We start from the raw sequence: 24,371 nt of genomic DNA, 5'->3' as shown, positions 1-24,371 counted from the left end.
TTACTATTATCATTATCAACCACACAAGATATGTTTGTTAATAGATGAAACCTTTATTGTACAACGTGAGACTAATAACTCACAATCTAGCGTTAAATATTACAATTACACAGAAAGTTCAGACTTTTTACAACACGTGCTGTGAAAACTAAAAGCCAATCGGCTCTTTGATCAGGCAACAGCCAGAAGTTTCCCAAAATGCTCTGGGTCTTGCAGTCGATGTTTTTTTTTCGTTTGTTTGGGGGGTTTTTTATTGAGAAATTTACATTACAATATGGCATTGTACAGAACAGTCCACAACTACAAGGGAACAGACAAGCCTGGAAAATGGCATACAGTGAATAAAAGTGTGGATGAAGAGAGAAAAAGAAACCCCAAAACAAACAAACAAACAAACAAAACAAAAAAAGAGTAAGGGAATGTTTGAATAGTGCTAATAGTGCTATAGGGGTTCTCTGTAAGGTTAAGGTCCTCAACTAACATTGAAAGCTTCATAGCATTTCTTTTTCTTCATATGTTTCAGAGATGAAAAGTAAAGACACAGCTCCTTATGAAAAACATGGAAATTTGGTCTTGATTTAAGGAATCTATTTTTATGTATAAAAAACTTTCCAAGAATGATTATGGAATTGATTGCCAGGTTATGTACCATGTCATCTTTCACAATTGTACCAAATATAACATTTTCATTTGTTAGATTAGAAAAATTTACAAATTTAGTGGACAACCAATAATGCAAATCATCCCAGAAAGCATTAGCAAAAATACATTCATAAAATAAATGTTCTGTAGTTTCAATGTGTGAATGAAATGAAAAGCTCCCTCACGTCCACTGTCGGAACTTATCACTGTGACACCCAGCGGAAGTAAACAACGGCTGTTTTCGAAACCGCATACTGCATACTACTGAGGAGCGCAGTATGCAGTATACAGTACATACTGTATACTGCGTTCCTCAGTAGTATGCAGTATGTGACAGTTAAAGTGATGTATTTAGCAGTATGCTAGACGAGGCTTAAGCCTTCAAACCAGCTCTTAAAGCACAGGACAAAAAAACTAACTTGTACCACTATTACAATATTATCAAAAAATACAACTTTGATTTTGTTGTTTATGTTGTGCTTGTTTACTTTATAAGATACTGCAGGTTTAAACTATTTATTCTGACAGCTCATAAAGAAGTCCGACAAACAGGTTCATCAACGAGGAGAGACGGGAAATATAAAACATTCATCCACAACGTTTACTTCACTCAAACTGCTTTTTCAGTTACAGCAAAAGGACTGATCTCCCTCCAGATATTAGAGAAATGTTAAAAAAGTGTCATGTTGTCTCATCAGGAACCTCTCTGCCCCGTCAGAAGCTGCTCTTTCCCTCTCCTCTTCTCTCTCCTCTTCCTCTCCTCTCATCTTCTCTCGCCACTCTGCTGCTCTGCAGCCGCTCTGTGAGCGTCACTGGCCGGCTCTCCAGCGAGCTACGCCCGCGGGTGATTGTGGAGCTTTTCAACTCCAAAAAGGCAAATAAACACAGGTTCCTGTTAATTTATAATGGACATCTGTGTTGTGATATTTAAACAAACTATCCGTCAACAAGGAAATCAAAGCCTCTCGTCTACAGACCGGTCTCTAGAGAGCTCCAGCAGCTCATAGCGGTCTCTGAGCGTGACTACCCGGCTTGCTGGCAGCGACCCGGGCAGGCGCTCGCTGGCTGTCACGGTATTCTGTGGAGCTTCTAAACTCCGACAACGGTGGAACAAATGTTCGATTCGCCATCTAACTTCGTAAAACTGCCGATATTAATAATCTACACAGTTGATTTCTCGCCTCAAAAACGTTCAGAAGTGAATTTAGTGTTGAAATGGCTACAGAAAACGTAAAAAAAGAGCAGCTTTTCGCTGCTGTTTTTATACCCGTAGCCTGTGCTGTTCCGCCGCTTTGCATTGTGGGATACAGTAGGCGAGATAGACTGGTCCGATGCATACTGGAGAATTTTTCCAAATCAGTACGTCATCCGGGTATTTCTGGCATACTGGAGATTTTGCTTTTGTTCGCATACTGCATACTACATACTACATTTTGGCCAAATCAGTACGTACTACTAGTATAGTATGCGGTTTCGAAAACAGCCAACATCTGTATGAGGTATGTGTTGAACGAGCAGGGAGATGATTCTGTTGTTGTAGTTCAGATAATTATTTTAATTAAACAACAATGTCTGCAGTTCAGAAGTTGAGAGAGTTTGTCAACGAGCGACTAACTGCTGCTGCTGAAGAGATATTCAGAGTTTATGAAACAACTATCGTCGAGTACGAGGAAGAGATTGATCGTCAGCGCAGACTGCTGGATGTCGTTTGGAAACCTGAAATACAGTTAAACAGACTAGGTGAGTAAAACGTTCAATGGTCTTTAAAAGCTAACAAAGGAGTCTGACTCATAGAGGATCATAATGTTTTAAAGACTACCAACAGGAGCAGTAAAGAATGCTTAGAAAAACACAACAGTATAGCATGTACGCAGTGGTGGAAAGTAACTAAGTAACTCAAGTACTGTACTTAAAGGTCCCATATCGTACTCATTTTCAGGTTCATACTTGTATTTTGTGTTTCTACTAGAACATGTTTACATGCTGTGATGTTCAAAAAAAACTTTATTTTCCTTGTACTGTCTGCCTGAATATGCCTGTATTCACCCTCTGTCTGAAACGCTCCGTTTTAGCGCATTTTGACGGAATTGCAACAGAATTGTGTTGCTAAGCAACAGCTTGGGTCCATATGTACTTCCTGTCAGCTGATGACATTCACATACACTGCGACCAGGAATAAACTGGGACACATTTAGAATGTTTACGTTTAAAATTGTGTCAAGGGTCTAAATATTATATATTCATGACATCACGAATGGGAGAAATCCTGACAGCTTGTTTCAAATGCAGTTTCTGAAAACGGGCTGTGTGTATTTCCCTGTGGATTGAGTGTTTTTCGATACTTTCACAGTATTTATATAAAACTTAAGCCTGCTTTATGATAAAAAAAAAACATGAAAATCTTATTTTTTTAATAATATGGGACCTTTAAGTACAATTTTGAGGTACTTGTACTTTACTTTAGTATTTCCATGTTCGGATACTTTCTACTTCTACTCCACTACATCTCAGAGGGAAATATTGTACATTTTACTCCACTAAATTAATTTAATAATTTTACGTTACTTTACAGATTCAGATTATTAATACAAAATATAATCAACGAAGAAATTATGTATTATTATAGATTAAACTACTGTTTTAGCAGCTCTCCTGTGTTTCTACTTTCTTTCTCCTTTTTTTGCTACTTTTTCATGACTTCTAACTTTCCACTGGTGCACTTTACACTTACTTTACACTATACATATTATATACCACTTTGTAGACAGCACATATGTACATATTACATGTATTTATTGTACATACTACATTTATTTATTGACGGACTGCACACACTATGTTCACCCATTCACTCTGTATCTTATATATTTCTATTATTGTTTTTATAATTTTTTATATACCTTTACCTCTCCTGTGTTTCACTCTGTTTGCTGATGTTTGATGATGTTGCTGCTTTGACACCTGAATTTCCCTCCAGGGATTAATAAAGGTTCATCTTATCTTATCTTATCTTAAAGACTAACGCGTTGTATTTTTCTGCTCAGATGTCTTTTTTTCTTCTCTCATCACAGTAATATCCTGTTTCTTTTGTTCTCTGTCCTCCAGAGCTCCCACAGCAACATGTCTGTAAGGAGGAGGAGGAGGAGGAGGTTCTCGCTGGCCGGCAGCTCTGTATTCAGGAGAGGATCTCCAGTCTGGACCAAGAGGACCCAGAGCCTCCACAGATTAAAGAGGAACAGGAGGAACTCTGCACCAGTGAGGAGGGAGAGCAGCTTGTACTGAAGCAGGAGACTGATGCCTTTATGTTGACTCCTACTTATGAGGAAAGTGACCACAGTGAAGATCAGACTCTGGACTTTAGTATCGATGAAACTCAGAGTGCGGTGGAGGAAAAGCCTTTAAGCTACATTTCAGTTAAAAGCTCTGTAGTATCAGAACCAAACAGTGACCAGCAGCTCCTCTCTCACAACTCTTACAAAGCTGAGAGCCAAGATCAGAAAGGAGGCAAGCCTGGAGACTCAGGATCAACTAGATATGCAGAGCCAAAACAACAGAACCAACATCACAACAGCAACAGTCACACTAACAATGTATATAGCCCTAATATGTCAATGATTCACTGTAATACTCACACAGGTGAGAATTCTTTCAATTGTGACACGTATGAGAAAGCTTTTAAGAATAAATCACATTTGCAGGCACATCTGATAATACACACAGGTGAGAGGCCATATTCTTGCGAAACATGTGGGGAGACTTTCAGTAGTAGCGGTTACTTGAAAGTCCATATGAGAACTCACACGGGTGAGAAGCCATATACATGCAAAACATGTGGGAAAAGATTCAGAGACAGTTCAGCATTGACGAGGCATATGAGAATCCACACAGGTGAGAAGCCGTATACTTGTAAAACATGTGAGAGAGCTTTCAGATGTAGCAGTCACTTGAAAGACCACATGAAAATCCACACAGGTGCAAAGCCGTATACCTGCAAAACATGTGGGAAAAGATTCAGTGATAATTCATCATTGACAAGGCATATGAGAATCCACACAGGTGAGAAGCCGTATACTTGCAAAACATGTGAGAGAGCTTTCAGGTTCAGCAGTAACTTGAAAGACCACATGAAAACTCATACAGGTGAAAAGCTGAATCACTGCAGCACAGAGGATCCAGTTTTAGTCACACCCGATACAGGTTTTTTTTATCTATAGGAGCAGTAGAAACTTCAGGTAATACTTTCTATGATGTCCATGTCTGTAATGCATTATAAACTAAAGCACAAGTAAGAGGGACACCTCGAGGCTGGACAAGCTGATCAGGCGGGCCGGCTCTGTGGTCGGCATGGAGCTCGACTCTCTGGTGACGGTGGCAGAGGAAAGAACACTCAACAGACTGCTGGCCATACTGGACAACGCCAGCCATCCTCTGCACACGCCGTCATCACCAAACAGTGGAGCTTTTTTAGCGGCAGGCTGCTGCTCCCCAAGTGCTCCACAGACAGACTCAGTAAATCCTTTGACCCCCGAGCCATCAAACTGTACAACACCTCTCTAGGGGGGGGGGGGGGGGGGGGGGGGGGGGGGCAAAGGAGGACGGGCAAAGGACAGATAATAATGCACTATACTAATTTTTAACAGTCTCTTCTGCACTATATTCACTTTTTTTAATAGTCGTGTATCACAGCTGTTACCCTGCACTATATTCAGTTTGAACAGTTTTCTTCATCTCCTTGTATTTTTATATCTGGTATATTTTTTTTGTACTTTGCACTACTAACTTTTTTACTGCCATTTTACTAACATGTTTTGCACTATGGAACTGTGATGCTGGAAACTTGAATTTCCCTCTGGATCAATAAAGTTACTATCTATCTATCTATCTATCTATCTATCTATCATCTATCTATCTATCTATCTATCTAAACATTCTTATGATGTGTTATGATTTTCTCACTACATGGCTTTGTTGAAAACTCTGATTGGTCCATTATGGCATTCTATGGTCTGTTATTTCTTCAGCAGACTGTTGCCATGGATATCAGACCGTTGCTATGGACGCAGCTCTGATCTCTGTTCACATCGAGATGACACATTGTTTTTACTTTAAGCAATAAAATATTTTTTAAATCAATATTTTGGTTCAATTATTGATATCTTTAGTAAGTAGCTGTGTAATAAGCGGTATAATGCACTGCGAGCAGGTGATTTTTGCAAAATGAATCCTCTCAGGGTGATTCAAGACCCCTCTGATTCATGACGGGGTCCTGCGCACCCTGTCGATGTTCTATATAAATAACCATTATAATAATAATAATACAATTATTATTATTATTAATAATTATTATTATTATTGTAATTATTATTATTAATAATAATAATTATTATTATTATTATTATCATCATTATCAACCACACAAGATATGTTTGTTAACAGATGAAACCTTTATTGTACAACATGACACTTATAACTTACAATCCAGCGTTAAATATTACAATTACACAGAAAGTTCAGACTTAATAATATTAATTATATTTATTATTATAATTATATTATTATTATTATTATAATTATAACTATAATAATGACCACAACAATAATTATTATGGCTATGATTATTACTATTAATAATAATTATTATTAATAATAATAATGACCGTTATTATTATTAATAATTATAATTATTATTATAATGAAGGTTATTTATATAGAACCCTGACAGGGTGAGAAGGACCCTGTCATGAATCAGAGGGGTCTTGAATCATTTAGCAAAAATGTCCTGCTCGTTGTGCATTATCCCTCTTATTACACAGCTACTTACAAAAGAAATCAATAATTGAACCAAAATATTGATTTACAAATATTTTATTGCTTCAAGTAAAAAAAAAAGTGTCATCTCACTGTGAACAGAGATCAGAGCTGCATCCATAGCAAAGGTCTGATATGCATAGCAACAGTCTGCTATGAAGAAATAACAGACCATAGAATGCCATAATTAACCAATCAGAATCAAGTATTCAACAAAGCCATATAGTGAGAAGATCATAACACATCATAAGTATGTTTATAATACATTACAGACATGGACATCATAGAAAGTATCACCTGAAGTTTTTTCTGCTCCTATAGATAAAAAAACAAAGTTTGTTCAACAACATGTTCTGCAACAATATGGTTTCCCATCAGTGTGGGCACTTCTCATGTGAACCAACCAGCCACTGGTTATTCTGAAATCTCTTCCACATGTTTTCCAAGTTAACGGCTTCTCAACTGTATGGGTGTGACTACAACTGGAACCTCTGTGCTGCAGTGATGCAGCTTTTCATCCGTGTGGATTTTCATATGCCTTGTCAATTTTGTAGCTTCACAGTATCTTTTCCCGCAGGCTTTGCAAAGTTACGGCTTCTCACCTGTGTGGATTCTCATATGCCTCGTCAAAACCATAGCTTCACAGAATCTTTTCCCGCAGGCTTTGCAAAGATAAGGCTTCTCACCGGTGTGGGTTCTCATGTGGACTTTCAAGTTACTACTACTTTTGAAATCTTTCCCACATGTTTTGCAAGTATACGGCTTCTCACCTGTGTGGATTCTCATGTGGACTTTCAAGACATTATTAAATTTAAAATCCTTCCCACATGTTTTGCAAGTATACGGCTTCTCACCTGTGTGGATTTTCATGTGGCCTTTCAAGGTACTAGTATCTCCGAAATCTTTCCCACATGTTCTACAAGTATACGGCTTCTCACCTGTGTGGACTCTCATATGCCTTGTCAATGCTGAACTGTATCTGACTCTTTTCCCACATGTTTTGCAAGAATATGGCTTCTCATCTGTGTGGATTTTCATGTGGTCTTTCAAGTTACTGCTATATCGGAAATCTTTCCCACATGTTTTACAAGTATACGGCTTCTCATCTGTGTGGATTTTCATATGCCTTGTCAATGCTGAATTGATTCTGAATCTTTTCACACATGTTTTGCAAGAATATGGCCCCTCACCTGTGTGTATTATCTGATGTGCCTGCAATCGGGACTTATTCTTAAAAGCTTTCTCACACGTGTCACATTTGAAAGTCTTCTCACCTGTGTGAGTATTCGAGTGAATCTTTGACATAGTAGGGCTATATACATCGTTAGTGTGACTGTTGCTGTTGTGATGTTGGTTCTGTTGTTTTGACTCTGCATTTCTAGTTGATCCTGAGTCTCCAGGCTTGCCTCCTTTCTGATCTTGGCTCTCAGCTTCATGAGAGTTGTGAGAGAGGAGCTGCTGGTCACTGTTTGGTTCTGATACTACAGAGCTTTTAACTGAAATGTAGCTTAAAGGCTTTTCCTCCACCACACTCTGAATTTCAGTGATTCTCAAGTCCAGAGTCTGATCTTCACTGTGGTCACTTTCCTCCTTAGTAGGAGTCAACATAAAGGCATCAGTCTCCTGCTTCAGTACAAGCTGCTCTCCCTCCTCACTGGTGCAGAGTTCCTCCTGTTCCTCTTTAATCTGTGGAGGCTCTGGGTCCTCTTGGTCCAGACTGGAGTTCCTCTCCTGAATACAGAGCTGCTGGTCAGCGAGAACCTCCTCCTCCTCCTCCTTACAGACATGTTGCCGTGGGAGCTCTGGAGGACAGAGAACAAAAGAAACAGGATAGTACTGTGCAGTGGTGGTCGGCCAATAGAGGGCGCTAGGCCGCCGCCCCCCCTGACCCAGACAGCCACACACAAAACAAACATTACTACTACTACTAATAATAATAATAAATTATACAAATTGTCAATATTTGTGTGTTTAAAATATGGAATGCACCCAGTAATATGTGTAAAATATGATAGAAAATCATCTGCACAAAATATATGCTTTTCCTGCACGCCCCCTGACTCCCCTCTGCCTGTCTGTATGTCTGAAGTTCAGCTCTGGGGCGACTGAGAAATCACCCAGAGCAGGCGGGTCTGTGTAGCAGCTTCGCCAATTGCTGATTCAAGCTATGAACGAATGACATTAAATTTAGCCAATCAGCGTCTCAAATCTAATACGAGAGGGGCGATTATTTTATTGCCCCAAGCGAGCTACTGCTCGTCAGGCTTTAGAAAATTTAGCCCGTGACAGGAGACTTTGACCAATCACAGGATATTGATTAATATTTGATCAGCGCGGCCTAGTTTGATTGTTCGGTTGAAGTTCGCGAGTGATTGACAACCGGCTCTCAGATCAGCTCTTACTGCTTGTTTTCCTCCGGTCTGTGAAATCTTGCAGATGCCGTTAGGAACACCGGAGGACACAATGGCACATGATTTCTTTCAGGTTACCTGTTTCATGTACTACTGTCACGGTATAGCGACCGTTTTATAAAAATAACTTTTTTGAATCATATTTGCTCCAATCTGGCCTACTTCAGCTTTAAAGTACCAAACATAAAAGTACACATTTTGCAAAATAGTGTTATATTATTGGATTATACTTATTGATGCATTAATGTGTTCATCACTATAATGTTGCAGCTGGTAAAGGTGGAGCTCATTTTAATGACTTTATATACTGCTGGGTAGTTTAATCTATAATAATACATAATTTAATATCAATAACCTGATATTTTCAGGTGGTATTTCATTTCATTCTCACTTTGCAATATCATTTTCCACTTGTGCAATTTTGTTAATAGTCTGTTTATTGTCAATACTGTATATACTGCTCCTATTTTTATACTTCCTTCTATTTAAATGCTTCATATTTTGTTACACTTTGTTTAGCTCTTTTTTACTGTGTTAGCTGATGCATCTTGTTTTTTGCACTATCCCCCTTTGCTGCTGTACACTGCGGGACTAATAAAGGAATATCTGATCTTATCTTAATCTATAATAATACATCCTTTATTCGTTGATTATATTTTGTATTAATAATTTGAATCTGTAAAGTAACTAAAGTTATTAAATCAATGTAGTGGAGTAAAAAGTACAATATTTCCCTCTGAGATGAAGTGGAGTAGAAAGTATCATAACATGGAAATACTCAAGTAAAGTACAAGTACCTCAAAATTGTACTTAAGTACAGTACTTGAGTAAATGTACTTAGTTACTTTCCACCACATGCTATACGTTTGTGTTTTTCTAAGCATTCTTTACTGCTCCTGTTGGTAGTCTTTAAACCATTATGATCCTCTATGAGTCAGACTCCTCTGTTAGCTTTTAAAGACCATTGAAGGTTTTACTCACCTAGTCTGTTTAACTGTATTTCAGGTTTCCAAACGACATCCAGCAGTCTGCGCTGACGATCAATCTCTTCCTCGTACTCGACGATAGTTGTTTCATAAACTCTGAATATCTCTTCAGCAGCAGCAGTTAGTCGCTCGTTGACAAACTCTCTCAGACTCTGAACTGCAGACATTGTTGTTTAATTACAACTGAGATAATTATCTGAACTACAACTACAGTACCATCTCCCTGCTAGTTCAACACATACCTCATACATTAAAGCTACACACATGATGTTGTTTACTTCCGCTGGGTGTCACATTGATGAGTTCCGACAGTGGACGAAGAGGGAGCTTTTCATTCCGCTTTCAATTGATGGCATTTTATTAGAAACTAGTGTTTAACATCAATAGCAAGGATGTAACTATCTATCTCACTTCATTCCACAATGAAATTTGTTACTTTTTAATAAACTATTTATCTTGACATACATTTTTTTTGTTACTTCACAGATAATCTGCGTTATATAATTTGTATATTGAAAAAAATAGGCCTTAAAGGGACTGTTTGTAAGAATCAGAAATGCTTGTTAACAGCGACACCTGTTGCCGTTAAGTCAACGAAAGTCAGCGTCGGGCTCGCGCTTGTGCTCGCTCTACATAGACATGAACGAGCATCACTCAAAACAGTGAGGCGACACACGTCAGCTAAAACCACAATATCACTCTATATTTCACCTGCTTGGTAGTAATGTTAACTGACCAGACGGAGGTCTCTCCATGAATCACTGCTGATCTTAGTGTTGGCTTTTCCTGCTTCAGCCTCCCGACCGCGGTCGGAGGGAAACAGGGGAGACACCGGCACCCGGTTGGAAACGATAACATTTTACCTCTGCGGAGCCCCGTCACTTCACAAGACACGGGAAACCTCTGTTGGTCTGGAGGAGCTGCAGTAGTTATTTCTGCACAAACGTCCACTGTACATTCACTAGATATTCTCAGAGCTACGAAGTCTTCTGCAGTGTGTAGTGTGCGCCCATGCACGTGAGGTGGAGCGAGCTGAGTGAAGGCAGTCAGAGGAGCAGAGACTCCGGCCCTGGAGACCAAAGCTATGGTCTCCCCCGCTTCCTCCGACCGCGGCCAACACTGTTTAACAGACCGGCTTCACTAGATATAACTTTGTGGTTTTGGTGCTTCTATGTAGTTTGAGTTGGAGTCTGAGTCTGAACAGCATAGCCACACACGAGCACGCATATGTGAGTGTAACGGGGGGTTCTGGTCCTCTGTTTACTTCCTCTTTAAACAGTTCATGACGGCCTCGTTAATTTAGTATTTTACCGCTGATAGCGGTGGCAGCCAACAGTCTCTGCGTTGTGTTGGTTTGAAGACCAACGGCTGACGGTTAACGGTTAACGTTTCACTCCAACGAACCACAGACAGCTCCGATGTTGATTCAACATGTATTTATTTTTGCTTACAAGCACTTCGGAACACACGTTCACCTGGGAGATACAAGCCCGGTATCAGATTATACACTATACATAGACTATACATTAGTATTTACAGATTAAAGTTTACACACACACACACTCACCTGGGAGATACAAGCCCGGTCTCAGATTATACACTATACATAGACTATACATTAATATTTACAGATTAAAGTTTACACACAGTAACAATTTATTAAAGCTGCAATATGTATCTAATGTAACATGCAAAAGGCATGTTAGACGAGCGTGCATGGGACACCGACCCGGGTGATTTATACGTGTAAGAAGTTACAAACAGTCCCTTTAACAGTGGAAGAAGAAGTATTCACAGCGCAACCAATGAAGTGACTTTAGGACAGGTGAGATGTGTGTTCTCCCTCCGGCGTTGGTCAGCAAACATGCTGCTGCATTCTGTTCAATCTGTATCTTATTTATAGCTTTCTGAAATAATCCAGAAAGTAATTGAGCCTGCTGAAAGAACGCAGAAGTCTCTCAGTATCTGCCTGGAAGAGAAACGGCTGCACTTTAACAATATTTCTCAGGAGGTAAAAGTTAGTGTTAGTGAGATTACTGATCAGGGTCTAGAAGCATGCCAAGATTTTTTTACCAGGGATTTTTAAATTAATGTACAGCATCTCTCTCTGGACCTTAACTACAATAATAGAAACCTCAGTCTGATCTTTCTTCTGTTCTATTTTTCCCTTTACTTAGAGCAATTTCATTACTTCACTGAAAGCACCCCGTGACCACTTCGAGTTACCTATAATCACGTTTCAATGCATTATAACAGTGACTATAATCAATTATAAAAAGATAAATGTATTACAACTATGGTAATTATAATACAGTATGATCCTTGTAAGAAAAAAAAGTCAGCTAGTGACAAACAATTAGTATTATGACACTTGACCTAATGTCATTATAAAGTGTTTTATACTGTGTTATGATTATTGTTAAAAATCATTCTGAATATTTATGAGTGCTTATAATTCTGATTATACATTGCTATAAGTAAGGGATAATGTACAGCCGGTCGTTATTGCAAAATGAAAACCGACAGGGTGAGCAGGACCCCGTCATGAAGCAGAGGGGTGTGAATCACCCTGAAAGGATTCATTTCGCAAAAATGTCCGTCTCCCTGTGCATTATCTTGCTCATTCCACAGCTACTTACTGAAGAAATCAATAATTTGACACAAAATATTGGTTTGAAAATTGTATTGACTTAAAATTATTTTTTTGTTTCTGCTACAAAAAAATGGTCATCTCACTATGAAAAGATATCAGAACTGCGTCCATAGCAACGGTCTGATATAAAGAAATAACAGACCGTAGAATGCCGTAATTTATCAATCAGAATCGAGTATTTAACAAAGCTGTGTAATGAGAAGATCATAATGCATTACAAACATGGCCGTCATAGAAAGTATTACCAGAAGTTTTTACTGCTCCTATAGATAAAAAAACAAGGTTTGTTCAACAACATGTTCTGCAACAATATGGTTTCCCATCAGTGTGGGCACTTCTCATGTGAACCAACCAGCCACTGTTTATTCTGAAATGTCTTCCACATGTTTTCCAAGTTTACGGCTTCTCAACTGTATGGGTGTGACTACAACTGGAACCTCTGTGCTGCAGTGATGCAGCTTTTCATCCGTGTGGATTTTCATATGCCTTGTCAATTTTGTAGCTTCACAGTATCTTTTCCCGCAGGCTTTGCAAAGTTACGGCTTCTCACCTGTGTGGATTCTCATGTGGGCAATCAATGAGCTGTTACGAGTGAAAGCTTTCTCACATGTTTTGCAAATATACGGCTTCTCATCTGTGTGAGTTCTCATATGCCTCGTCAATACGATAGCTACACGGAATCTTTTCCCGCAGGCTTTGCAAAGATAAGGCTTCTCATCGGTGTGAGTTCTCATGTGTCTATTCAAGTGAGTACTTCTTTGGAAATCTTTCCCACATGTTTTGCAAGTATACGGCCTCTCACCTGTGTGGATTCTCATGTGGACTTTCAAGAGAGTATTAAATTTAAAATCTTTCCCACATGTTTTGCAAGTATACGGCCTCTCATCTCCGTGGATTTTCATGTGATTTTTCAAGTTACCGATACATCTGAAATCTTTCCCACATGTTCTACAAGTATACGGCTTCTCACCTGTGTGGATCCTCATATGCTCTGTCAATTTTGTAGCTTCACTGAATCTATTCCCGCAGGCTTTGCAAAGATAAGGCTTCTCACCGGTGTGAGTTCTCATGTGGACTTTCAAGCTACCACTTCTTTTGAAATCTTTCCCACATGTTTTGCAAGTATACGGCCTCTCACCTGTGTGGATTCTCATGTGGACTTTCAAGGAAGTATTAAATTTAAAATCTTTCCCACATGTTTTGCAAGTATACGGCCTCTCATCTATGTGGATTTTCATGTGGCCTTTCAAGCTACTAGTACATCTGAAATCTTTCCCACATGTTCTACAAGTATACGGCTTCTCACCTGTGTGGACTCTCATATGCCTTGTCAATGCTGAACTGTATCTGACTCTTTTCCCACATGTTTTGCAAGAATATGGCTTCTCATCTGTGTGGATTCTCATGTGGAGTTTCAAGGAATTATTCAATTTAAAATCTTTCCCACATGTTTTGCAAGTATACGGCCTCTCATCCATGTGGACTTTCATGTGGCCTTTCAAGCTACTAGTACATCTGAAATCTTTCCCACATGTTCTACAAGTATACGGCTTCTCACCGGTGTGGATTCTCAGATGTACCTGCAAATGTGACTTTTTCTTAAAAACTTTCTCACACGTGTCACATTTGAAAGTCTTCTCACCTGTGTGAGTATTAGAGTGAATCTTTGACGTAGTAGGACTATATGCATCGTTGGTGTGACTGTTGCTGTTGTGATGTTGGTTCTGTTGTTTTGACTCTGCATTTCTAGTTGATCCTGAGTCTCCAGGCTTGACTCCTGTCTGATCTTGGCTCTCAGCTTTGTAAGAGTTGTGAGAGAGGAGCTGCTGGTCACTGTTTGGTTCTGATACTACAGAGCTTTTAACTGAAATGTAGCTGAAAGGCTTTTCCTCCACCACACTCTGAGTTTCATCGATACTAAAGTCCAGAGTCTGATCTTCACTGTGGTCACTTTCCTCCTTAGTAGGAGTGAACATAATGATGCAGAGTTCCTCCTGTTCCTCTTTAATCTGTGGAGGCTCTGGGTCCTCTTGGTCCAGACTGGAGTTCCTCTCCTGAATACAGAGCTGCTGGTCAGCGAGAACCTCATCCTCCTCCTCCTTACAGACATGTTGCTGTGGGAGCTCTGGAGGACAGAGAACAAAAGAAACAGGATATTATTGTGATGAGAGAAAACAAAGACATCTGAGCAGAAAAATACAACGCGTTAGTCTTTAAACCATCAGATAGATAGATAGATAGATAGATAGATAGATAGATAGATAGATAGATAGATAGATAGTAACTTTATTGATCCTGAGGGAAATTCAAGTTTCCAGCATCACAGTTCCATAGTGCAAAACATGTTAGTAAAAAGGCAGTAAAAAAAGTCAGTAGTGCAAAGTTCAAAATATACCAGATATAAAAATACAAGGAGATGAAGAAAACTGTTAAAACTGAATATAGTGATGGGGTAACAATATAGTGCAGAAGAGACTGTTAAAAGTGAATACAGTGCAGGTAACTCCAGTAGCTTAGTCTATGAAAGTGCACTGTGTGCATTATTATTGTTATATGATCCTCTATGAGTCAGACTCCTCTGTTAGCTTTTAAAAAAACATTGAAGGTTTTACTCACCTAGTCTGTTTAACTGTATTTCAGGTTTCCAAACGACATCCAGCAGTCTGCGCTGACGATCAATCTCTTCCTCGTACTCGACGATAGTTGTTTCATAAACTCTGAATATCTCTTCAGCAGCAGCAGTTAGTCGCTCGTTGACAAACTCTCTCAACTTCTGAACTGCAGACATTGTTGTTTAATTACAACTGAGATAATTATCTAATCTACAACTACAGTATCATCTCCCTGCTAGTTCAACACATACCTCATACATTAAAGCTACACACATGATGTTGTTTACTTCCGCTGGGTGTCACATTGATGAGTTCCGACAGTGGACGAAGAGGGAGATCTTTTCATTCCGCTTTCAATTGAAGGCATTTTATTAGTCTTCTGCAGTGTGTAGTGTGCGCCCATGCACGTGAGGTGGAGCGAGCTGAGTGAAGGCAGTCAGAGGAGCAGAGACTCCGGCCCTGGAGACCAAAGCTATGGTCTCCCCCGCTTCCTCCGACCGCGGCCAACACTGTTTAACAGACCGGCTTCACTAGATATAACTTTGCGGTTTTGGTGCTTCCGTGTAGTTTGAGTTGGAGCCTGAATCTGAACAGCGTAGCCACACACGAGCACGCATATGCGAGTGTAACGGGGGTTCTGGTCCACTGGCGTGTTCAGGGAGTGGCCTTGGGTGGCACAGGCCACCCCTGAAATCTGATTGGCCACCCCAAATGCCACCCCAATATCTTAAAATATGATTGGCTATATGCCCAGTCAGAGGCGGGCCACGGCACTGAATGTAAACTGCACTCTTGTTTAGAGTTGCAGTTCCTTCTCAAACCTGAGAGGCAGAGATGCGCTAAAGTAGTATGTAGCCTGCAACAAAAAAAAGGCGCGAAGAAGAAGAAGTTTGAGCAGGTGAACCTACAGGTGAAACAAACTCAGTCTATCGAAGCAACACGTCTCTGGAGCGTCGTCGTGAAAGATGTGAGTAGCCTACATTTTACTACACTCACTGTGCCTGTAGTTAAAAGCTGTAACGGTAATAAGCTAAACATTTACCCTGTCTTGTTTTATTTCTTTTTATTGTAATTGGCACAAGGCTGTCATCATCTCATCTCATTAGCAAACACTAGTGATGGCGAGATGAAGCCTCATGAAGCTTTGAAGCTTTCCAGCAAATTGGTTCGGAAAAGGGTTCATTGCTCGAGGCTTCATGTGCTCACGAAACCACCTGGTGGTCAAAGAGTGTAAAACAGGCAGATATGATCTTAACCATGTGATAAGATAAGATAAGATATTCCTTTATTAGTCCAGCAGTGGAGACATTTGCAGTGTACAGCAGCAAAGGGGATAGTGCAAAAAACAAGATGCATCAGCTAACACAGTAAAAAAAGAGCTAAACACAGTGTAACAAAATATGAACCAAGTATAAAGATAGGAAGTATAAAAATAGGAGCAGTATATACAGTATTGACAATAAACAGACTATTAACAAAATTGCAAGTGGAAAATGATATTGCACAGTGAGAATTAAATGAAAATCCACCTGAAAATATCAGTTTATTGTCAGTTTGTCAGTTTTTGGTGTGTAAGTGCTCTACTGGGAGCAGTGCTGGTTGTGGTCTACTGGGACCACAGCTCTGTGATATGCTGTATTTTGCGCCAGTAAGGCTGTTGGGAATGATTATAAACAATGAAAAAAAATCTATTACCATGTAATCAATTTATATATATATCATATATAATAAAATGTCTATTTAGTAAGTATATAATGAGTATATAAGATACATGTATAATAGACTGTAATTGTTTTGTGAGTAATGCATCTTAAGTGTATAAACCAATCCTTTGGTCAATAATTGTATTGTAGTGTAGTGTAATATAATATAATAATTACAGGAGGGGTAATATTAGTGTTCTGTGTCACTTCTGGAAAGCGGCATTGGTTGAACCAGTGAAGATCTGAACCACTTCATGAACCAGTCAGCAGTATGGCCGGGCAGTGAGGCTTCTGATGTCATCAATGACGTCATTGGTCTAAAACGATACAAGCCTCGATACGCGCATCGCAGGAAACTTCCTGGATTACTCGACACACGCTCCAAAGCCTCGGCACAGCACGTAACATCACTAGCAAACACTGTTTTGACTGTCAACGATGCTAAAGCTACTATTTAGCCATCTAGCCCTCCCAGTCAGCAGTGCTGCATGTGAGCGGAGCTTTTCAGCTCTAAAGCTCATTAAAACTCATTTGAGGACAACCATGCTAGACAACAGACTAAGCCATTTAGGTTTGCTAAGTATTGAGTCAAGAAGAGCGAGGGCACTCAACATGGATGATTTTATCAAAGTGTTTGCAAGCAAACACAAGAACAGGCGAATTGCACTGTTTTAACCCTCCTGTTTTCCTCAGGTCAAGGAAGGAAGGAAGAAGGGAGGGAGGAAGGACGGAATGAAGAACAGAGGAAGGACAGAGGGAGGAAAGAAAGAGAGAAGGACAGGAAGAAGGGAGGGAGGAAGGAAGCAAGGAAGGAAGGAAGGAAGGAAGGAACTGTCAAAATAGATTGGGTCTCTTGAATGGTAATACTAGGTAATACTAGAGTAACCAACACTGTAGCACATGTAAAGTTTATAATTTGTTTGGTTAAATAATTTGTTCAAAGAGGCGTATGTATTTTAAATATGTTTGCACTTTATAGACGGAGAGTGACTGTTTTTTAATGTGCATTGTTTTCTTATGTTGGCTTTTGGAGTCACAGGTTATTTTGTAGCATTATTACTGTAACAAATCAGTGTTGAAACAAGATTTGTTACAAGTGATGTAAGCTTTTTTTATGCACACATAAGCTCTGGTAAGATCAGCTATCTCTGTTGATAAAATATTCTACATGGTCTGTACCTCCAACCATTTACATTGTTGCACATGTAAAGTTTTGCACAGTTTTGTCAAGTAAATATTTTGCCCAAAGAGTCTTATTTATTTTAATTCTGTTGGCACTTTATAAAGTGACTGTTTTAGAATAAGGATTTTCTTTTGTATGTAACCTACTTTGGGAATTTACAAATTATTTTGGCATTATTTAACAGTTCACTTTACAATGTTAAAACAAGATTTGCTGGTATGTGAGGAGGGATGTGACTTTTGTTTATACCTGGGAGTTCAGGTTTCTCTGTTGCTGAGAATACTACAGTAACTTACTACACTGTGGCACATGTGACAAGTTTTGTCAAGTAAATGATTTGCCCAAACAGGCTTATTTATTGTAATTTTGTTGGCACTTTATACAGAAAGTGCATTCTTTTTTTTATGTAATGTATATCATACCTTGGAAGGTTGTTTTGAGGTTAGAATAAAGTATGGTAGTTTTCAATCACATTTGTATGTTGCCTTTTCCTGAATGTTGTGACTAGTAGGTCTATTCTTGCTTGCAGTGTTAGTAAATGAAGTAGATATGGGTTGTGGAGACAAAAATGGTAAATTAATGCTATGCCGACACCTAGGTGTGTGTGTGTGCGTGTGTGCGTGTGTGCGTGTGTGCGTGCATACGTGAGTGTATATGTCTGTGCGCAGGCGCTCCTGCTCACACTTCATGCCACCCCTGCATAAGTCAGTGCCCCACTGGTGCCACCCCTATCAAAAATGTCTGGACACGCCCCTGCAACAGACAGCTCCGATGTTGATTCAACATGTATTTATTTTTGCTTACAAGCACTTCGGAACACACGTTCACCTGGGAGATACAAGCCCGGTATCAGATTATACACTATACATAGACTATACATTAGTATTTACAGATTAGTTTACACACAGTTACAATTTATTAAAGCTGCAATATGTATCTAATGTAACATGCAAAAGGCATGTTACACGAGCGTGCATGGGACACCGACCCGGGTGATTTATACGTGTAAGAAGTTACAAACAGTCCCTTTAACAGTGGAAGAAGAAGTATTCACAGCGCAACCAATGAAGTGACTTTAGGACAGGTGAGATGTGTGCTCTCCCTCCGGTGTTGGTCAGCAAACATGCTGCTGCATTCTGTTCAATAATTATCTTATTTATAGTTTTCTGAAATAATCCAGAAAGTAATTGAGCCTGCTGAAAGAACGCAGAAGTCTCTCAGTATCTGCCTGGAAGAGAAACGGCTGCACTTTAACAATATTTCTCAGGAGGTAAAAGTTAGTGTTAGTGAGATTACTGATCAGGGTCTAGAAGCATGCCAAGATTTTTTTACCAGGGATTTTTAAATTAATGTACAGCATCTCTCTCTGGACCTTAACTACAATAATAGAAACCTCAGTCTGATCTTTCTTCTGTTCTATTTTTCCCTTTACTTAGAGCAATTTCATTACTTCACTGAAAGCACCCCGTGACCACTTCGAGTTACCTATAATCACGTTTCAATGCATTATAACAGTGACTATAATCAATTATAAAAATATAACAATGTATTACAACTATGGTAATTATAATACAGTATGATCCTTGTAAGAAAAAAAAGTCAGCTAGTGACAAACAATTAGTATTATGACACTTGACCTAATGTCATTATAAAGTGTTTTATACTGTTATTGTTAAAAATCATTCTGAATATTTATGAGTGCTTATAATTCTGATTATACATTGCTATAAGTAAGGGATAATGTACAGCCGGTCGTTATTGCAAAATGAAAACCGACAGGGTGAGCAGGACCCCGTCATGAAGCAGAGGGGTGTGAATCACCCTGAAAGGATTCATTTCGCAAAAATGTCCGTCTCCCTGTGCATTATCTTGCTCATTCCACAGCTACTTACTGAAGAAATCAATAATTTGACACAAAATATTGGTTTGAAAATTGTATTGACTTAAAATTATTTTTTTGTTTCTGCTACAAAAAAATGGTCATCTCACTATGAAAAGATATCAGAACTGCGTCCATAGCAACGGTCTGATATAAAGAAATAACAGACCATAGAATGCCGTAATTTACCAATCAGAATCGAGTATTTAACAAAGCTGTGTAATGAGAAGATCATAATGCATTACAAACATGGCCGTCATAGAAAGTATTACCAGAAGTTTTTACTGCTCCTATAGATAAAAAAACAAGGTTTGTTCAACAACATGTTCTGCAACAATATGGTTTCCCATCAGTGTGGGCACTTCTCATGTGAACCAACCAGCCACTGTTTATTCTGAAATGTCTTCCACATGTTTTCCAAGTTTACGGCTTCTCAACTGTATGGGTGTGACTACACCTGGAACCTCTGTGCTGCAGAGTTACGGCTTCTCACCTGTGTGGATTCTCATGTGGGCAATCAATGAGCTGTTACGAGTGAAAGCTTTCTCACATGTTTTGCAAGTATACGGCTTCTCACCTGTGTGAGTTCTCATATGCCTCTTCAATACGATAGCTACACGGAATCTTTTCCCGCAGGCTTTGCAAAGATAAGGCTTCTCACCGGTGTGAGTTCTCATGTGTCTATTCAAGTTACCACTTCTTTGGAAATCTTTCCCACATGTTTTGCAAGTATACGGCCTCTCACCTGTGTGGATTCTCATGTGGACTTTCAAGAGAGTATTCAATTTAAAATCTTTCCCACATGTTTTGCAAGTATACGGCCTCTCATCTCCGTGGATTTTCATGTGTTCTTTCAAGTTACCGATACATCTGAAATCTTTCCCACATGTTCTACAAGTATACGGCTTCTCACCTGTGTGGATCCTCATATGCTCTGTCAATTTTGTAGCTTCACTGAATCTATTCCCGCAGGCTTTGCAAAGATAAGGCTTCTTATCGGTGTGGGTTCTCATGTGTCTATTCAAGTGAGTACTTCTTTGGAAATCTTTCCCACATGTTTTGCAAGTATACGGCCTCTCACCTGTGTGGATTCTCATGTGGACTTTCAAGGAAGTATTCAATTTAAAATCTTTCCCACATGTTTTGCAAGTATACGGCCTCTCATTTATGTGGATTTTCATGTGGCCTTTCAAGCTACTAGTACATCTGAAATCTTTCCCACATGTTCTACAAGTATACGGCTTCTCACCTGTGTGGACTCTCATATGCCTTGTCAATGCTGAACTGTATCTGACTCTTTTCCCACATGTTTTGCAAGAATATGGCTTCTCATCTGTGTGGATTCTCATGTGGAGTTTCAAGGAAGTATTACATTTAAAATCTTTCCCACATGTTTTGCAAGTATACGGCCTCTCATCCATGTGGATTTTCATGTGGCCTTTCAAGCTACTAGTACATCTGAAATCTTTCCCACATGTTCTACAAGTATACGGCTTCTCACCGGTGTGGATTCTCAGATGTACCTGCAAATGTGACTTTTTCTTAAAAACTTTCTCACACATGTCACATTTGAAAGTCTTCTCACCTGTGTGAGTATTAGAGTGAATCTTTGACGTAGTAGGACTATATGCATCGTTGGTGTGACTGTTGCTGTTGTGATGTTGGTTCTGTTGTTTTGACTCTACATTTCTAGTTGATCCTGAGTCTCCAGGCTTGCCTCCTGTCTGATCTTGGCTCTCAGCTTCGTAAGAGTTGTGAGAGAGGAGCTGCTGGTCACTGTTTGGTTCTGATACTACAGAGCTTTTAACTGAAATGTAGCTGAAAGGCTTTTCCTCCACCGCACTCTGAGTTTCAGTGATGCTAAAGTCCAGAGTCTGATCTTCACTGTGGTCACTTTCCTCCTTAGTAGGAGTGAACATAATGATGCAGAGTTCCTCCTGTTCCTCTTTAATCTGTGGAGGCTCTGGGTCCTCTTGGTCCAGACTGGAGTTCCTCTCCTGAATACAGAGCTGCTGGTCAGCGAGAACCTCCTCCTCCTCCCCCTCCTCCTTACAGACATGTTGCTGTGGGAGCTCTGGAGGACAGAGAACAAAAGAAACAGGACATTACTGTGATGAGAGAAAACAAAGACATCTAAGCAGAAAAATACAACGCGTTAGTCTTTAAACCATCAGATAGATAGATAGATAGATAGATAGATAGTAACTTTATTGATCCTGAGGGAAATTCAAGTTTCCAGCATCACAGTTCCATAGTGCAAAACATGTTAGTAAAAAGGCAGTAAAAAAGTCAGTAGTGCAAAGTTTAAAATATACCAGATATAAAAATACAAGGAGATGAAGAAAACTGTAAAAGTGAATATAGTGCATAGTAACAAGCTGTGATATAGGACTATTAAAAAAGTGAATATAGTGCAGGTAACTCCAGTAGCTTAGTCTATGAAAGTGCACTGTGTGCATTATTATTATTATATTATGATCCTCTATGAGTCAGACTCCTCTGTTAGCTTTTAAAGACCATTGAAGGTTTTACTCACCTAGTCTGTGTAACTGTATTTCAGGTTTCCAAACGACATCCAGCAGTCTGCGCTGACGATCAATCTCTTCCTCGTACTCGACGATAGTTGTTTCATAAACTCTGAATATCTCTTCAGCAGCAGCAGTTAGTCGCTCGTTGACAAACTCTCTCAGACTCTGAACTGCAGACATTGTTGTTTAATTAAGATAATTATCTGAACTACAGTAGTTCATGTCGGTGTGATGCAGCTAAAGCTACAAATGCCTGATGTTGTTTACTTCCGCTGAGTGTCACACTCTTAAGTTCCGGCAGTGGAAGGGTGGGAGCTTTTTTCATTCCGCTTTCAACTGAAGGCATTTTATTAAAAACTAGTATGTTTAACATCAATAGTAAGGATGTTCATCCATCTCGCTTCATTCCACAAGGAAATGTGGAACTATTTAATAAACTACTAATCTCAACAGACAATTTGTGTTACTTCGCAGATAACGATTATTTGTATATTATATATATATATATATATATATATATATATATTAAAAAAAAAAAAAAAATTTAAAAAAATTATGCAGTGAGAATATTATTTAAAAGACCAAGATGGTTGTAATTTTTGTTTGTTGTTTTGTTTTGTTATTTTCTTCTTCTTCTTTGAGGTATTTATTTATTTTGTCTCATCTTTTATTTTATTTGTTTTCTTTGTTAGATAAGGGAAATACATGAAATGTCATGTCTCTTTTTCTTTGAAATTCTGACTAAACATTTCATTGTATAATTAAATTATTGATATTGTTAGTCTGTATGTGTATTTATGTCTACATGTAAAATTTAATAAAAATATTGTTTAAAAAAAAAAAAAAAAAAGACCAAGATGATCCAGTGCAAGTGAAATGTTTGTGTCTGCAGGCATAAATACTTTTCAAGATGTATTAAGAAATCTCATGTTCAAATTTATATGCCGGCTTAATCACTCTGAGAATGACAATCTTGCGGTTGTCTAACATCAGATTTAGCACTACACGGTACCAATCACAGCTGTGGAGGCACTGGTATAGTTGTTTATATGTAAGGCATTGATGTATGTATATATTTATATCCATATTTATATTTTTAATATCTTTTAATTATGACTCTTTATAGTGCTTCCTGTATTGTAATGTATTATATGTAATGTATTGTTGTTTTTTTCTTTTTTTCTTATCTGGACCTCGAGTCTGCAATAAAGTTTGAAGGAAGAAGTGTGCAGATTATTTCAGAAGAAATACACTGTGTTCACAGTTAATTCATAATTTCGCAATGTTAGTTAAGTATAAGAACAGAAGTATCATCAGCAAAATATTTTTAGATTAAGAGACGTTAAATTCATCATTATGCAGAATGACCCCTCCAGTACCACATAATGATATAATATAATATTTTAATTTTGTTACACCAATAGTTGCTCCCAGTATACCACATTAACACCAAAAACTGACAATAACCTCATATTTTCAGGTGGAATTTCATTCATTCATTCATTCATTCTCACTGTGCAATATCATTTTCCACATGTGCAATTTTGTTAAGTCTGTTTATTGTCAATACTGTATATACTGCTCCTATTTTTATACTTCCTTCTTTTTAAATGGTTCATATTTTGTTATACTTTGTTTAGCTTTTTTTTACTGTGTTAGCTGATGCATCTTGTTTTTTGCACTATCCCCTTTGCTGCTGTACATTGCAAATTTCCCCACTGCGGGACTAATAAAGGAATATCTTATCTTATCTTATCTTATTTTAGTGTTTCAAGTAACCACACAGGGATTACAGCCGGCCATATTACAGCTGGACAAAACTCCCTATATACTCCCAAGTCTCTTGCTGCTGCATCTCCTGTCCTGCAAAAAACTTGATGTTGATGTTCTCTCTTTCCCAGCAGGCCTGTAGCACTGTTTGGGTTGGGCGTCTATCTCCATGACCTCTAAAATGTATCCAATTGTT

At 38.8% G+C, this 24,371-nt stretch overlaps 3 protein-coding genes across 8 annotated transcripts in view; 1 reads left to right on the top strand and 2 right to left on the bottom strand.

Moving 5' to 3' along the window:
- Nucleotides 1-15,756, bottom strand: part of LOC141766346 (uncharacterized) — a 32,635-nt gene extending 16,879 nt beyond the window's left edge. Inside the window, exons 1-2 of one of the 2 annotated variants that reach the window (XM_074633147.1) lie at nt 15,117-15,756; nt 13,303-14,625 (exon numbers count right to left, since the gene is read on the bottom strand). In XM_074633147.1, the coding sequence (XP_074489248.1) occupies nt 13,303-14,625; nt 15,117-15,288 (1,495 nt within the window). In that variant the 5' untranslated portion in view covers nt 15,289-15,756. Of the gene's footprint in view, nt 1-11,268; nt 14,626-15,116 lie in introns of those variants that run through there. The other variant, XM_074633146.1, reaches the window with a different exon arrangement.
- Nucleotides 2,140-5,773, top strand: LOC141766353 (uncharacterized). Of its 5 annotated transcripts, none has more exons than XM_074633159.1 (3): nt 2,140-2,382; nt 3,748-4,278; nt 5,667-5,773. In XM_074633159.1, exons 1-3 carry the CDS (start codon nt 2,211-2,213, stop codon nt 5,756-5,758), a joined length of 795 nt encoding a protein of 264 aa, XP_074489260.1. In that variant the 5' UTR covers nt 2,140-2,210; the 3' UTR covers nt 5,759-5,773. The 5 variants fall into 5 exon arrangements, with proteins under 5 accessions (XP_074489260.1, XP_074489259.1, XP_074489261.1 ...); XM_074633158.1 differs by having other exon boundaries at nt 5,664-5,773; XM_074633160.1 differs by having other exon boundaries at nt 3,748-4,232; nt 5,664-5,771.
- LOC141766345 (uncharacterized) lies at nt 6,955-22,705 on the bottom strand. Its single transcript, XM_074633145.1, has 3 exons — nt 22,414-22,705; nt 20,371-21,951; nt 6,955-7,052 (listed from the first exon to the last, which is right to left on the bottom strand). The coding sequence occupies exons 1-3, from the start codon at nt 22,583-22,585 to the stop codon at nt 7,039-7,041; spliced, it is 1,767 nt and encodes a 588-aa protein (XP_074489246.1). The 5' UTR covers nt 22,586-22,705; the 3' UTR covers nt 6,955-7,038.
- Nucleotides 22,706-24,371: the final 1,666 nt, after the last annotated feature.

The sequence above is a fragment of the Sebastes fasciatus genome, chromosome 4, assembly GCF_043250625.1.
Source record: "Sebastes fasciatus isolate fSebFas1 chromosome 4, fSebFas1.pri, whole genome shotgun sequence".
In the NCBI taxonomy this organism is placed as follows: Eukaryota; Metazoa; Chordata; class Actinopteri; order Perciformes; family Sebastidae; genus Sebastes; species Sebastes fasciatus.
This window is presented reverse-complemented; position numbering and strand designations above follow the sequence as displayed.